Genomic DNA, 16787 nt, shown 5'->3' with positions numbered 1-16787 from the left:
GCAAATGGCCACATTAATAGCTATCTTGGGAGAACTGGAAATGGCTGTTGGTTTCACACTGTGGTCTGGAAGTCAGCTGGAAGATGCCCTTGCTCCTTGTTCTTGTTCCTCCTCTTCTCCCTCTTCGATGCATGGAAAATCTCAGTGTGAGCTGACAGAGATCTGAATAGGCCTGGGGACTGTGTGCAGAGATTTCCAATCTGGTAAGCACAAACCTGGCCTGGCATTTCAGCTGTATTTCCAGCTCAGTGTTGCTGCCTTGGAGAAGGGCTGGTTCTTCACAATGCTCCTGAAGGAGGTCATACTGTGTTAGTGAGCTTGCCAGCTACCAAACTTTCTGTAAGGTGTGAATGCCTGGACGAGAAGGAAAATTTCAGCAAGAAACACTCAAAACACTTTTTTGTAAGAAATAAACGGGAATGTGTCACCCCTACAGCCCTTAGGCTTGTCAAATGTTACATTGAAAACACTCACAAACCCCACCAGAATGCTGTGGAGAATGATGGGACCGTGCAGAGAAAGCAGCTGTCAGGGTGCTTTACAGTCACAAAAGCAACTTAATTTTTTTATGACTGCTGATAGTACTTTGCACTTTGTATAAACTTCAGCTGAGGTTTTAAATTGGTTTACGTATGTTTATGAGGTAGGTAAATACTGCTCAGAGCACTCCTATACTTGGGTTTTATTTGCTTTTCCTCATCTCTACTGTCTGATCTTCCCATCTTTCAGGCTTCATCCTTATACCCTCCGTTGTTATCTTTTGTTCCCAGTTCCAACCCCCCTCTCATCCTCATTTGTCTGAAAGGAAACTGCTACAAGGGGATCCACAGTAGCTACTGAAAAGGAGAAATGCTGATGTTCATGAGCACACTAAATTAATGTGTTAAGCTATTCGCTATCAAGCTCTCAGGTATTGCGAAGTTATTTCTCTTGCCTGTGCTGGGCTCGCTCTGGTGGGTCGTGCACTCTACCTGGCCTAAGACACCTTCCACAACCCCACAAAGGTGCAGCACCTCCCATTCATGCTGCACATTTAGGGTTGGAATATCCTGTCTTTCTTTGGTTAGGCCCCCAGGTTGACTGAAGGAACAAAACTAAGTGCTTTTTCTACTCTCAGAGAAAAGTAGCAGGAATTCATTTCATGTAGTCATGCTCTTTGAATTTATAGTTGATGGCTGATAATCCAAAAGGCAAGGTTCAGACTGATAGTGTGAGTAAAACTCTAAGCTGCCTTAAATGTTACCTCAAGCACTCCTGACTCACAATAAAAAAGGGAACTAAACATTTTTATAGTCACAACTGACAAGTTTTGCTCATCTGGTAGCTTAAGCCTTTCATATTTCAAGAGACGTATGACATTAAAAAGAAAGGCAGAGCAGAGATACAAATGACTGCTCAATTTTCCATTAATCCATATAAGATCTACAATTGTATGTTGGTTTAAGTGTTGCACAATGCTGCGGGGTTTTTAATCTGGGAGTTACCAAACTGAATCAATTTCCTGCCTAAACAAAAAAGGCTGAAGGAATTGGCTCCTGGAGTAGCTAACTATGAATCATAGTAGTAGTATAGTTAGGGTTGGAAAGGACCTTAAGATCAGCAAGTTCCAACCCCCCTGCCATGGGCAGGGACACTCCCACTAAACTGTGTCACCCAAGGCTCTGTCCAACCTGGCCTTGAACACTGCCAGGGATGGAGCATTAGCAGCTTCCCTGGGCAACCCATTCCAGTGCCTCACCACCCTTACAGTAAAGAACTTCCTCCTTATATCCAATCTAAACTTCCCCTGTTTACGTTTTAACCCGTTACCCCTTGTCCTATCACTACAGCCCCTAATGAAGAGTCTCTCCCCAGCATCCTTATAGGCCCCCTTCAGGTACTGGAAGGCTGCTATGAGGTCTCCAAGCAGCCTTCTCTTCTCCAGGCTGAACAGCTCCAACTTTCTCAGCCTGTCTTCATACAAGAGGTGCTCCAGTCCCCTGATCATTCTCGTGGCCCTCCTCTGGACTTGTTCCAACAGATCCATATCCTTTTTATGTTGAGGACACCAGAACTGCACACAATACTCCAAGTGAGGTCTCGTGAGAGCAGAGCAGAGGGGCAGGATCACCTCCTTCAACCTGCTGGTCATGCTGCTTTTGATGCAGCCCAGGATAGGGTTGGCTTTCTGGGCTGTGAGTGCACACTGGAGCCAGCTCATGTTCATTTTCTCATGGACCAGCACCCCCAAGTCCTTCTCCACAGGGCTGCTCTGAATCTCTTCTCTGCCCAGGCTGTAGCTGTGCCTGGGATTGCTCCGACCCAGGTGTAGGACCTTGCACTTGGCATGGTTAAACTTCATGAGGTTGGCATCAGCTCACCTCACAAGCGTGTCAAGGTCCCTCTGGATGGCATTCCTTCCCTCCAGCGTATCAACCGAACCACACAGCTTGGTGTCTTCAGCAAACTTGCTGCGGGCGCACTCAATCCCACTGTCCCTGTCAGTGAAGAAGATGTTGAACAAGACCGGTCCCAACACAGATCCCTGAGTGACGCCACTCCTTACTGGTCTTCAGCTGGCCACTGAGCCATTGACCACAACTCTTTGTGTGCGGCCACCCAGCCAGCTCTTTATCCGTTGAATTAATCAACTCTTTCGTAACACTTTTGAACTTACAAAAATATATATATAAACTCTTTGTCAAAACCTTTAACATAACCTGCATTATAAACCATGTTTATGAACTAATAACAGAATTGCAAGAATTACTAAGTTTAGTTATCTGGATTGTCCAGATAAACACAATCAGAAATTAAAATTCTTCATTTCCAGTAGTTACAAGCTCCATACTAATCACAGAAAAGACACTTCATTTGTTAATTTCAAGTTTTGCAAAGGCGTGGTGAGTTGGTTTCCTTCTCAACTAATCCTGTTGCAGCTTTCACTTCCTTCACCCGGAAGAGCCTTCCTATGGTTTATTCTTGTAATCATCTTCTGATCCTTCTACAGTACAAGCACATGTACTTCTTACTTTTTTTTTGTTTTAATTTACTTTAAGCTAAGCTAAGAGGATGAAATATGTATTTAAAATTACACTGAATTGCAAGTTTGTTACATAATTAAGGGAAAAGATTAAACCAGAAAATATTTGAATAGAATAATTAAAGAAATAGTAGTTTCATTACCTGTCCACTTATCATAAAGTAGGTCCATATCTGTAACCCAAAAATCAGAAACAGCTTTCCACCCTTTTTGACACACATTTAGACTTCCCCCACCCACCCCCTGTATGAACTGAAGCAGAAAAATACACTATTACAGTTTCACCTTCAACTGCACATCGCTTTCAACTTTCAATGAGGACAATGCATTATCTAAACAAGTAATGCAGTGCAGCTCTAGGTTAAGCTTAGCACATGATTAGAACTTCGATAATTTAGAGCAGCAAATATTATGTGGCTGCCACTGTGAGGCAACAGCATGTAATTCAGTTGTCATTCACATTATCTGACTAAAACTGGAATTACAGACTCACATCTCATTATATCCAAAGCACCAAGTTGCTCTGAGACATAGATTTAAAAGGGAATTTACATATTTATGAACGTGTTTAAAGTCTAAATACATTATATATGTGATAGTCCTCCACTGAATGGTGTCAGCATTCTTGCAGGCTGTATAAGAATAAATTGAGCTGCAGCTTTGCATGAAGAGTTATAAATAATTAACAACCTTTACGCTGAAAGGTGGAGCTGTGATCTCAGAAATGCTATCGTATCGTGATGCCATCTAGTGACAGGAAGTTTAAATCACAGACTAGTTTGAGTTGGAGGGGACCTTGAAGCTGGTCAAGTTCCAACCCCTGCCACAGGCAGGAACACCTTCCACTAGACCAGATTGGTGCAAGCCCCGTTCAAGCAGGCCCTGAACACTGCCAGGGATGGTGCAGCCACAGCTTCTCTGGGCACCCTGTGCCAGTGCCTCACCACCTTCATAGGGAAGAACTTCTTCCTAAGATCTCATCTCTCTCTCTTCTCTGTCAGATTAAAGCCATTCCCCCTCTGTCCTGTCCCTACAGGCCCTTCTTCAAAGCCCCCTCCAGGTTCCGTGTAGGCCCCCTTCAGATATGGGAAGGCATCCTCCCTCTCTCCAGGTATTGGAAGTTCCCTGCCCCACTCCATCTGTAGATCCAATATCGACAGACTACAGTGATTATATAGTAGAAAATTGTCAGTTATTTTTTCCCCTTTGGTGGATATGTGGCTTAGCCTGCAAGGTCCTGCTCAGGTAGCCATGTCTTACTTTTCTTCCTACAATAATCCAAACTACTTTGTTACTGCTCCAAGTTGTTACCAGAAGCTTTTGCTGTATTCTTCCATTAGTTATAACCCAAGTTAAATAAGTACCATTTTACAAACACTGGCAATTCTGTATGTGAAATTCCCAACCTACTAGAGAAATAAGCTTTCAAAACTCAATAGATGATATTGACAGCATAGTATCAAATATTAAATATCAGAACAAAAGCTAAATCTAATACACCCTCAGAATCTTCAAAGCAGTTTTGTTTTGTTTTTTTTTAAATTTTTTTATTTATTTTCTATTCTGGAAGAAGCAAATTTAACAGCACTGCCATGCATACAACAAAATATGACACAAGCATCACCCTATGTGAAGTTGAGGAAGTTGATAGTAATTCAAATGATTAAGTTTTAAAGGACAATAATTGGATGCTGCTTAGAGTACCGGTTACATATTGCTTATATTAGGATGAAGCTAAATAGATCGATAAAGTGGTTTTTATGCTTCTCCAAAAATAATTTATTTGTAAGGAATACAAACCTCAACAAAATTAACACTTCCTTTTCTAGCCTAATACAGGCCCCTTTAAACATATAGTACATACTTACTTGGTCTGTACTCCGTACAGGTAGAACAAAAAGATATCTGTATGGACAGCAGAGAAGTCTGAAGAAGCAGAATCTGTCATCCATACAACAAATAGGATGTGAGTTTAGCCTGGCAACGGCCTCTTGCTTGAAAAAACCTTGACTAATTGCTTCCTACTATGAGTTTAACAATCTGGCTGACAATGAGCTCTCACATGGGCAACTAGGCTATCTGCAGGGTAGAGTATTCTCAGCAGGAGTAGCAATCTGCACCAGAGAGATAAAAGTGCTTATTCTGTGCTCCAATGTCAGTACAGAAAGTCCTTTGAACAATATTAGATGTAACAGAAATCACCTAAAAGAGGCATCTGAATGCATAAGGCTTTTATTACTCACAATAATGCCTTTCTGCTTCAATTTTCCCCAATTGAAAGTGCTGATCATTGGTCTTAAATGGGCAATTTCTTCCACTAATAATCCAGGATTTATCAGTGATAAAAAGAGAGCATACTGTGCCACGCAAGGCTACAATGATTTCAAGTCCAGGTTACCTTGCAGTATTTAAGTCGCCTTGACATTAACAGCAAACTGACGGTGCAGTTTCCAAGGCTACATAAGAAAAAGATACAAGTATGGGGCCTTAAAAAAGCTGAGGAAAGAAACTATCCAATTACTCCAGCAAAGTCAAGGGCAGCCTGAAGTAATGCACTGCCAGGGACTGATGGGGTCCAACAGTCCTAGAAACCCACCCCTCAAGTTTTCCCTTCTTCTGAATTGGAGTTCTCTCAAATCAAGCATTGTGCCTTGACGAACTGTTATGATATTGGGCTCTATATTTTCTATAAAGGCAATTGGCATTTATTTCCTCCCCCATTTCAGTATTAAAAGTCTTCTTAATCCATAGGAGTTCAATGTTCAAACGTTCTAACACAGCAATATGTGTTGCCAGTGACTGCATTATTGTTACAGCCATCATTCCTTCTCTGCTATTAACAGCACTGTAATGTATTAAAATTGTTATCCAAAAAATTGCAATAAAACAGTTACAAGGTCTGCAGATATTACTAGTAACTAGTTAGGTGTACAAGAACTCTGTCTTAGAAGGCATCGCTATACATCCTTGTACATCCAGCTCTGAAACAAAGCCAAGCTACATGTATTTGTTTTCTAGATTTGGGGAGGCTCTTTTTCTCCTGCCAAAACGATCCTTCCAGGAATTACTGCAACAAAACCAACACACACCAGCTTTTTCACCATGAAGATCACTGCATTTAGCAGCTCCTACAAAGAAAAAAAAAAACAAAAAACAAAACAACCCAACCCAGTTTACAGTTATCTACTTACAGTAAAAACTAAGGTTATATTTTTGTGTAAAAATGACAAAAAAACAAACGAGTTTTAGCTTGAATGTAACTACGAAGCTTGTTACAAGATAAATGATTAATATTATGATATCTCTTTATTTCTGTGTCCTTTACACATTCTTGAACCAGCTCTTGGAATTATACTCTAGAGCTCCTTTTGAATCTGGCAACTTAGAAAGACAACTATGTAATAAGAAAAGGAATAGCTAAAAGGAAAGTTAGCAATATTTTTTTTTTACTTGTCTTAAACCCAAGAATTTATTTCTTATTTTTTTTTACAATTATTATTTCATACAAATGACAATGAACAGTTTTCTATCCACACAAAAGAAATCAACATGGCCTTACCCATGGCTGCAGCTCCTCCAGGGGTATACCTATTCTGTCATGGGCTTATCCATGGCCATACACTTTGAGGTACTCCAGTGTGACCTCATGCACAGCCACAGATACTTGGAGGTATACCTCCTCCAGTGTGGGCTTATCCTTGGACCACAATCCTTTCAGAGGTATACCTGCTGTGGCACAACCATGGTCACAGATACTTGTAGATGTACCTGCTCTTGCATGGGCTTATCCATGGCTCCCATGTGGATTTATCCACAGGTGACAGTCCCTTTGACTGAAGTTCACAGCGGAATTCCAGTCTGTCCAGTAGAGCAGCACAGACACAGGAGCCATGCCTGGCCATTGCCAGCCCAGGCACATGGCCATTGCTGTTATCAGACCGTTCCCAGGCATGGCACAGGAAGATAAGCACTACAGCAAGCACCAAAAGCAAAAAAAGCAGCCACTAACAAGCACTAGACTGTTTGCAATATACAGTAAAACAAGCAAGCCCCATGGCAAGCACAGAAGTCTGCCAGTGAACAGCTAAACAGCAATAACAGCTACAATTTCCATCTAGCACATTCCAGACAAATCTGGCATTATCTAAAACCCTTCAAGACCTACATTGGGCACTAAAAAGAACTGCCATGGTTTAACCACAACAAGCTGCTAAGCCCCATATAGCCACTCACTCACTCCCCCTACCGTGGGATGGAGAACTGTAAGGGTAAAAATGAGATAACTCGTGGTTTGAGATAAAGGCAGTTTAATAGGTAAAGCAGAAGCCACATGCTCAAACCAGAAAACCAAGGAATTAATTCATAAGTTCCCATAGGAAGACAGGTGATCAGCAATCTCCAGGACAGCAGGGATCCATTATGCATAGTGGTTACTTGGGAAGACAAAGGCCATCATACCAAACATGTACCCCTTCCTTCTTCCCCCAGCTTCATATGTGGAGCATGATGTCCTATGGCATGGGACATCCCTTGGGTCAGTCAGAGTCAGCTGTTCCAGCTATGTCCCCTCCCAACATCTTGTGCCTCCTCACTGGTGGGGTGAGGAGCAGAAAAGGCCTTGATGCTGTGCAAGCACTGCTCAGCATAACAGAAAGATCCCTGAATTATCAACACTATTTTCAGCACAAATACAAAACATCACCCCATACCAGCTACTATGAAGAAAATTAACTATCTCAACCAAAATCAGCACTGCTCAGTATCTTCACAAAGCAAGTTTGGTTTCAGTCTCAAAATAACACTCAGTTGGTCATGCACCATATTATCAGGTGCTGTAAACTAAACTAACTCCTGAACTGTACCAATTTACACCAGTTTTCACAAGCATTTGTATTAGATTATAACAACCTTCCCACACACCAGTATATAAGGTCCCCCAGTTAACCTCCTGAAAAGCAAAAACACAGTAAAACCTCCTTTGCGGGAGTTACTGACTGTAGGTATGACCATCACAACCAACCATATCAAACAACTTCTTTCCTACATGGATCACACAACTGTTTTCCTCCTCTTCTAAGTCACAGGAAGCTGATTCCAGGAGGAACTCTGCTGTTTCTTCCAGCTTTGGGATATTTCAGGAGTCTCAATACATGAATTTTTCTTCAATTCCAAGGTAATTTTGAATAGGAGGGAAAAAGAAAGTTCCAGGTAAAAGAGTCCTCTCAAAACCCAGGACATTCCAATACCTCATTTCATTTACTTTAAATACAGTCCACCTGCATGTTCCTTTAGTACAATAAGCATTATTGTCCAGCCACCCCTTCTCCTTCAGAACAGTATGAGTGTCCTTCACAAAGTGTTTTTGTTAGTTTAACAATGTGGATAAACTCTCTTCGCCTCCAAAAAGTCTTTCTTATCTTTCCCTTGGTTTCTGTGTTAGCCTTAAAACACACCTGGTAGGAGCCGGTAAGGGACCGCTGCCGTGTAGCGCTTCCAGTCCTTCCCGTATTTGCTGAGACAACGGTGTTCATCCCTAATGCACCGGTGGGTTAGCAGAATAGTCATATAAACTATGTAGAAGTAAGGCAAGATGTGCTCAAAGCCACAAGCCAGGCAGTAGGCTAGGGAACCCATTAGGTCACCTGTGTAGTTAAAATGACGTGCCCACCCCCAGAATCCTGAGGTCATCAGCTTGCTGTAGTACTTGGTGCCTTCTACAGACATGTAGGAGCACTCTATGTACTCTGGTTTCTTTCCCCATATCTTGCAGTTGCCGTTGGTACGACGGAAAAGGTCCTTCTGGTGGTTGGTCATTCTGAAGATGTAATAGCCAATGAAGCCCAGTATCAATATCCCTATGGCATTGGCTGTGCCCAGTTGGACAGGGTGGTAAACCAAATACAAGCCCTAGGGGGAATGAAAGGAAATAATTAGGGATTTACCTTAAATATATGTTCCCATGTATGAATTTGTGTTAAAATATGAACCAACACCCACCAAAAAAAAAAACCCTCAACATGCTGGAGTGCAAAAAGGAATTAAAAGGATTTAGAAAAACATATAGACACAAGGTAGTGATAGAAGAAGACACTGAAGAAGGGGGGAGAGGAAAAGATATCAAGTCCATGCAAGCACAGTAAGCCTTCCTACAAGTGCATCATTACAAAGGATATTGTAATGGTTACATTCAAACTGTCTAGAAACGGTTGAAGATACAAATCAAACTGTCGAAGATATAAATCAAACTGTCAAGGAGAATGTTTCTGGAATGTTTCTTTCCTTTTAGCCCCAACACATATCGTACCACATTTTTACCTGCAAAGTATAGAGATAAGGCAACCAAACACAGTCTCCCCAGCCCAAATACCATCCAAAATGATCGTGGCAGATATCAATGGTTTTCAAATACCAGGCTTCATTCCAGAAGAAGTCCAAAACATAAATACCCTGAAACAGACCAACAACATTATTCACATTAATAACAGAGCACAGTCACCAATTATCCTTTTTAACAGCATCAGCCTCATCTTTCTGTGCTGTCTTGTGATAAGAGCATAAAACTGACTTGCTTTTTTATGTTAACACCTCAAAAATAGGGTAGTAAGAGGAACGCATCATACAAATATACTCCATCCAGATGGATAAAGCAATAATAAGTCACACAAAGCAATATTAACTTCAGGAAGAAGTTCTTTACTGTGAGGGTGGTGAGGCACTGGTACAGGTTGCCCAAAGAAGTGGTAATTACTCCATCTCTGGCAGTGTTCAAGGCCAGGTTGGACACAGCCTTGGGCAACACGGTCTAGTGCGAGGCATCACTGCCTGTGGCAGGGGGGTGGAACTAGATGATCTTAAGATCCTTTCCAACCCTAAGCATTCTATGATTCAATGATTAAGACAAGTGTGCTACATAAGGGCACAGACTTCAGAAGTATACTCGCACTTAACCACCCATACCTCTCTTCAACTTAAAGAGCCTTATGCTTTCAGAGAAGGGAAACAGAGATCCCATTGAGTGGGATTTTATTTACATTTATCAATGGATAAATCCAAACTATTATTTGTACTTTGGACTTTGGGGTCTCTTCAGTATAGAGTATGGCACCAGACTGGCTGTTTTTAGGTGTAGAGACATCTCTAGTTCTGCATCTCTCTCTCTCTCTCTCTCTCTCACACACACACACACACACACACACACACACACACACACACAGCAACTTAGATGTAGTGCTGCTCCCCGTAAAAAACCCCGTCGAATTTAGCTGCAACTAAAGCCATAGAATTTGTGATTATTCTCTTTGGATTCAAAATCACGCTATGCCTGTTTCCAGAACATAGGATCAGAGAAGCATTTCTTAAGTTCACACTGAAATCTGCTGGTGCAGGTATGACCATGCCACTAGTGGCACTGCATGAATACAGCAATTTACACTGGCACTCTGAATGAACAAAAGTGTCCAAAAAATCAAATTCCAGTGCATGTTCTCTGAAAGAGGTTGCTCGGGCCGGGGGGGCCCCCAAATCAATTTCAATACAAATTTTTTTTTCTACTTTAATAAAAAGAGTTTATTTCCAAATTGAGTTCTTACTTTGCTTCTCTGAATTTACCTGAAGGACGTTGACAAGGATCATGGAGTTAGTTACTTGGCCATACAGCTCCTGTTGTTTAGCAGCACAGGAAAGATTAATTAGAGTCCAAGCTACAATACCAGGGCGCCCATTGAAGAAGAGCTTGAAATCAAACCATTTTCCTATTCGAGGGTTAAATTCAATCCCCATCATGTAGTCGTAAAAGAAGTTGCCAGTGAATTTGCTAGAAAGCATAAAAAATTGGAAATATATGCAGTTACATACAAATACTATTCTAACTGCACATTTCAGATTTACTTGATATAACGATAATAAAACTGTAAAACCATACAGTGCTGTGCAAGACAACACAAACTGACTCATCCAAAGCATTCCATTAGCAGAGAGAAATTTTAGCTTCAGAGGTACCCTAGTTTTTTTCTTGGTAACATTTTTGAACAGTTTAAATGCAACCTTCCCTATTTGTCACAAATAGGATTTATTTGTGACACTGAGGCTACCAGTCACATGATATGTAGCATGAAACAGAGGAAGGTGCTAACGAAGCAAAACACCAGTCATATATTGGCCTATCTGTGCCAGTAAAATATATTCTATTGTTATTCTGTGCAGCATTCAATTTATATGTCCTGTTGTTACAAATCACATACCAGTCTTTCGGATTGGTAGGGAAAAAGTAGCCTTTAATCATTGCAAATGTAGAAACTGCATATCCCAGGATATTGGCACACCACATGAGAGGAATCCAGTTGTCAAAAATGATGGTAGGGGAGAAGTAGTGGAAATAATAGGCATTTGCAAACCAAAGCACGTGGGTAAAGATCCAAGCCTGAAGTCCATTTATTTCATACTTATTCACTATACCTAAAATATGAAGAAAATATGAGTGTTTAGTGGCATTGCATTAATACAGCTTTTTCTTTTAGACATATGCATACAACATACAGAAGCTTAATCAAGGTCTATGACCTTACACTCCTCAGCCTCCCAATTAAATGTCTTCAGATACTTACCTGAAAGTTTCATTAGACTCCACTGTAACCATCAGGCTCTGCTAGGCTGAGTTTTTTCTCTTCAATCAATCAAGTTACTGTCTCCCTTAAAATTGCCTAAGGTATGAAGTTACCCTTTCACATGCTAAGTTTACGTTACACATTTTGTTCAAGTCCCATGGGTTAACTTCATTGTCAAATACCAGCAGTAGTCCACTGCTGATTTTGTTCGAATCCCATGGGTTAACTTTATTGTCAAATACCAGCAGTAGTCCACTGCTGATTCTAAGTGCCAAAACTACCAGTCTGTATTCTTCCATTGCTGGTGCAGTGCCTGCCACATCATTAGTTTTACTAACAGCATGAGTTGGAAATTCTATAACTTATCCTAAAGGATGACATAGATTGCTTTTTATTTTCCTTTGTAGCAAACATGAGGAAGGTGAAAGCATTTATGGCCATGTTTCCTTCAGTTCCACATGGGTTATAAAGAGTAAGCACAGAAATATTTTAAAAGACTATATGGTTGGCAGGTATTTTAAGGAAGAACTTACCAGCAGGGGTGACAGCACCTTCTTGTACACCACCTACATATCCAGGAAGAAATTTATGGCAGAAGTCGGGAAGGCATATATACAAAACCACCTAAAAGGAGGAGAATGTATTAACAGCAAAAGAAGACAAGATAAAACCCTCCAAACCACTGCCCTTTTCACGCACATACCAGATATAACACATGGCAGCTTCAAATAAGGATTGGATAAGCAAATACAGCACAATTTTGCTGTTGTTTAGTTATTAAACAGCTCTAAAGATGTACTTCATGTATGGCTGGCAACCCTTTTTCGTAGAGAGGCAGGACATTTGCTAACTGGATTCCTTATCCTTTTACTTTGAAGTTTATCTGTATTATAAGTAAGTTGATCTCCAATTTGGGAAAAAAAAAAAAAGTAGTGATATGGTTAAGTTTGAAGATATTTTACAAATATATGTAATGTCAGTATTCTTTTACAGCCTGTCTGTAGAAAATATCACCCCTTCTGCAGTGTTAGTTTATGATTATTTATTGTGTATTAATTTAAGACAAATGGGTATTGGTCATATATAGTTGCTTGTTCTTAAAAAACACATAAAGGTTTTATCACATGAGGAATATTTGTGTATATTTCCTACATATTTATTTTTTGAATGCATAATAGGCATTTGGATTCCAAAAAGCCATGGCACACAAGAAACACTAAGTAGATGCCTCTGTGACATTCCATTATCCATCATGTAAAAGTATTCATCAAGCAGCTGTTTGAAGAAACAGACACTACATTTAGATTTTAACTCAATAACATACCTGGAAAGTCACCCAAATGGCATAGATGCCAGCAGCCCTATAGGTCGGCATAGGAGTCTTGTTCCAGATGTCAGACAGATGTTTATTCCCCGCCAGCAAGTCAATGAGTGGATTCATCAGAGAGCATTGGTACTGGTCACAGGACATTATGAAGTAATACACGATAAGTGGTGCAAACATAAGCAGGAAAAGGACGCTTGCCAAGGAAAACCAGTCCACCTCCCTGTAATTCAAAACAGAGCAGTTTTTACCCCCTCAGTTTTCAGTTAGAATAGGGGTTTGATGAAGTTAGGCAATATTTTCAGTGGACCTCCTCATCTAACTGGAAGAAAACTGAAAATATTTTCAGGGCACTTATATTTCTTTGTGTCAAATGGGGCGTTACATACTTTACCACAATCTGTTATAAAACAATGCTAGTTGATCAGAGCAACAGAACAGATACTATCTCCTCCCCAAAAAACAGATTATTATTACAACTTTCAATCAAATCACATATGATTGCCTATGATATGGCAATCATAGGTACAACTGATATTCTGTTGGGAGTGGTAACAGAATCACAAGAATATTGTGCAAAGCTTCGAAACACAGAAAAGACACGCCTTGGGCAGCCATGAGTTGTACTTGTTCTACCACACACTGTAGTGGCAACCCATATAAACACCCATGGCTGTTTCCGGCTGCAACACAGTACTAATGCTTGCACGACTCTTTGAGAACAGGGATACGAGTCATAAGTCTTGCTGCAGCACGAGATGTCAGCTGGCAATATCACAGATGGATGCCTTTTCTTCAAATCTCAGGAAATATTGAGGTTAAAGTTCCGGCCTTGAAGGAACTACAAGTTTGACTGATTCTTATGATCTGCTTTTTGCAAGGATGACTGTGTTTTATGCAAGGATGACTGTGTTTTAACCCAAGCCACCTGGAAAGCTGTCTGTCCTAAAAATCTTCAAGGACTCTTCTTTGGCATCTGTTACTACAGCTCATTATCCATGAGCTTTCAAGAGGAGGGGAATGCAACAATCTGTTATTAATAGAGTTAAGTTTAAAAGGAATATAGCATCTATAGGAGTGTGAACCAATTTGAGATACAATGACTAATTAGAGTCATCAGCTTCTCTCACCATGCTCTTCCCCACTGGACTTGAGATGTTTGAGTATTATTTTGGGTACTTTTGTGTTTTCTTTCTTCAGAAGGTTTTTTCTCGTGCTGGGCTCCCATGATGTCCTGTATGAAAGAAAATATTCATGGTATTACTCCAGCTGGTTCTCAGTAATTCTTATGTCTCTACAGAAGAGAAACATGAATAGAAGTTATTAAAAAAACTATCATGTAGCCTTCTGACAAGAAATTTGGGAGAAGAAGGTAGGAAGAAAAAAATCCTTCCTACTTCCTTACAATCTGATATTCAGCAAAACATAATCAGAACACTGATTAACACCATTAAACGTCTTCCTAGCAGGAAATTTATTTTAAGATATATTGTATAAGTCCTGGCTTATTACTTACCTGTGAGATGCAAAGGGGAAAAAAACCCTGGTTTGCCACATGCTTACAAACCTCTGAAAATAACTTTCTTAATTAGAGAAATTCCTACTGTTGCAACATTACCTGTACTGGACCTTGGCATACTATGTACTTTTCCCCAGACCCCTTGCTTCATACCTGTCAGCTACGTCACAGAAAACAAGATAGCAGTTTATAATCCCACCTAAATCAGAAATCAGTGGCAATGGAAAAGGACTTACTAGGCCACACCTAATTCTCTCTGTGGAACATGCATTACAGCTTTCTTTTGCTTTGCCCACATACTTCTGTTGTTAAAAATCATCATCCCATAAAGCAAATACTTGGTAATCCCCCCTCCAGCAAAAAAAAAAAAAAAAAAAAAAAAGGTCTTGTCGGACAAGACAGACTCTAAGACACAGGGAGAGTTGTAGTTTGCCATTTAGGGGACATTTGCAAAGTTGTTAGTTTTGTACCTTTTTGGGCTTTAATATTTCAACTCAAACCAGAAACCAGCAGTTATTTCCACTGAAACAGAAATTAGAACACTGGCAGTGCCCTGAGGACACTAACAGGCCTTACTGTCCCTACCCAGCCTGGCCCAGGGCCTGCCCTGACCCATTTCAGCCCATCCCAGGGCCATCAGTCTCTGCCCCAGTGATAACACAAGAGTACTGGTCTCCAGCTCCACCAGAGCCCTGCCTAACCATGGGTCCTGCTGATGTCCCACGGCCTGATGTCCTGGCCCAGTCTCATCCCCATGGTCCTGTCTGGCCATTCTGCATCCCTGTCTGACACTGCTTTTCCTCCCTAGGCCTGACCCTTACCCCTGTGCTGATGGGCCCTTGCCTGGCCTTGGCCTGGCCTAATCACCACAGGACTGCCTGGCAACCAGGGGACCAGACCCTGACCTATAGACCCACTGTTTCACCATGAACCTGCCTGACTATCTGGACTCTTGGTTTAACCTGTCCATAATCTCTGGGTCTTTGGTGCTCACCTCAAGGAGTTATTATGGGATGGACTGACAGGCAACCCCCTGCCTACAGCTGTGTTATCCCCAATAAGCTCCCAGCCCCCTAGGGAGCAGCATTTCACATTAAGGTAAAGTAAGGACTCAAACAGGATCAGCCCAGCTGCAGGGATAATGCACCACACTCAGATTAAAACTATGTGGTATGTTACTCTGCAGTGATCATCTCCACGCAACACATTTCAACAGAAGTGCTTATTTTCAGAAACAATCTAAAAGTAACATTGCCAACCAGGTTAGGCAGAAATCCTAATCGAATAATGCAAAAAGATACATGGGTGGCAAGAAGCCTATGTTACTTACTACTACAGTTATTTACTATTTCAGTTATTGTAGGTGCTACCACCCTATCCTGCAGCAGAAACATTCCAAAACACAGTCAAACTTCTGCTTCACTTTGAGCCAGAAGTCTACATCTTCCCCAGCATCAATACTTTCACTACAAGATTTTTTAAAGCAAGCGATGAAACAACCTCTAGAGGATTGATCATGTACAAGAAACAGGAATGACAGGAGAATAACCATATCAAGATTGCAGTGTGTGAGCTTACTCCAGTTATTTGTGCTGGTTTTGCTTTACAACAGTAGTCCAAATTCTTACAATAAGCAGTTACAATACTAATAAAGATTTTACCAATATAGAAAGGCTCTTACTCAGGAATTATCAGAGCTGGAAATATTTGGCTCAGATGAAACCTTTCACAGCATTTAGTCCTCACTGAGAGCAAGGACAACTTAAAACAGCACCTTGCCCAGTTAGATTTTGAGTATTTCCAAAGATTCCACATGACTTGTCAGTACTACTGAGAAAGAGCAGGCCTCTTTTCTAAGAGGCCCAGAAAAGAAATCCTAGGTTGAGAATTTCCAGTGTTTAGGCTTGTAGTAGCCAAATAGCCCAGCTGCTTTGCTGAGCTCAGCATACTCTATGTGAGAGCTGTGCCCAGCCTGCTGAGCACTCATAAAAAGCCTGCCTGCAGCCAGCAGCAGGTGGGATTTGGTGCTACACCATTCTGTGTAATGATACACAGAGTGTATCATTAATCCTATCAGACAACACAAAGACAGGATAATCACCGGATTACTAGTACTGAGAACTAGCTACATGAGAAGTGCTGGCATTCCTTCCCACAGCCTGCAGTTCTTCATACACTGCTCCAGTGCGGGTTCCCTGCATGGTCACCAATCCTGCCAGCAAACCTGCTCTGGCATGGGCTTCTCTCTCCATGGGGCCACGGGTTCTGCCAGGAGCTTGCTCCAGTGTACAGAGCAGTTCCCATGGGGTCACAGCCTCC

The 16787-nt window shown here is 41.2% G+C and overlaps 1 protein-coding gene and 1 long non-coding RNA gene across 2 annotated transcripts; one reads left to right on the top strand and one right to left on the bottom strand.

The window, feature by feature from the left end:
• Nucleotides 1-7312: 7312 nt before the first annotated feature.
• On the bottom strand, nucleotides 7313-14238 carry DHCR7 (7-dehydrocholesterol reductase). Its single transcript, XM_061355019.1, has 7 exons — nucleotides 14080-14238; nucleotides 12950-13172; nucleotides 12159-12249; nucleotides 11263-11476; nucleotides 10631-10835; nucleotides 9338-9469; nucleotides 7313-8929 (listed from the first exon to the last, which is right to left on the bottom strand). The coding sequence occupies exons 1-7, from the start codon at nucleotides 14175-14177 to the stop codon at nucleotides 8465-8467; spliced, it is 1428 nt and encodes a 475-aa protein (XP_061211003.1). The 5' UTR covers nucleotides 14178-14238; the 3' UTR covers nucleotides 7313-8464.
• On the top strand, nucleotides 11859-15666 carry LOC133213060 (uncharacterized). Its single transcript, XR_009725683.1, has 2 exons — nucleotides 11859-12097; nucleotides 15277-15666. It is a non-coding gene; the product is annotated as an uncharacterized LOC133213060 (long non-coding RNA).
• The last annotated feature ends 1121 nt before the right edge of the window (nucleotides 15667-16787 follow it).

Source organism: Neopsephotus bourkii, unplaced genomic scaffold, assembly GCF_033783945.1.
Source record: "Neopsephotus bourkii isolate Nb327-2 ecotype Australia unplaced genomic scaffold, CSIRO-AGI_Nbou_v1 NB_768, whole genome shotgun sequence".
Lineage (NCBI taxonomy): Eukaryota > Metazoa > Chordata > Aves > Psittaciformes > Psittacidae > Neopsephotus > Neopsephotus bourkii.
Note: the sequence above shows the minus strand (reverse complement) of the source record. Positions and strands in the feature narration are given on the sequence as shown.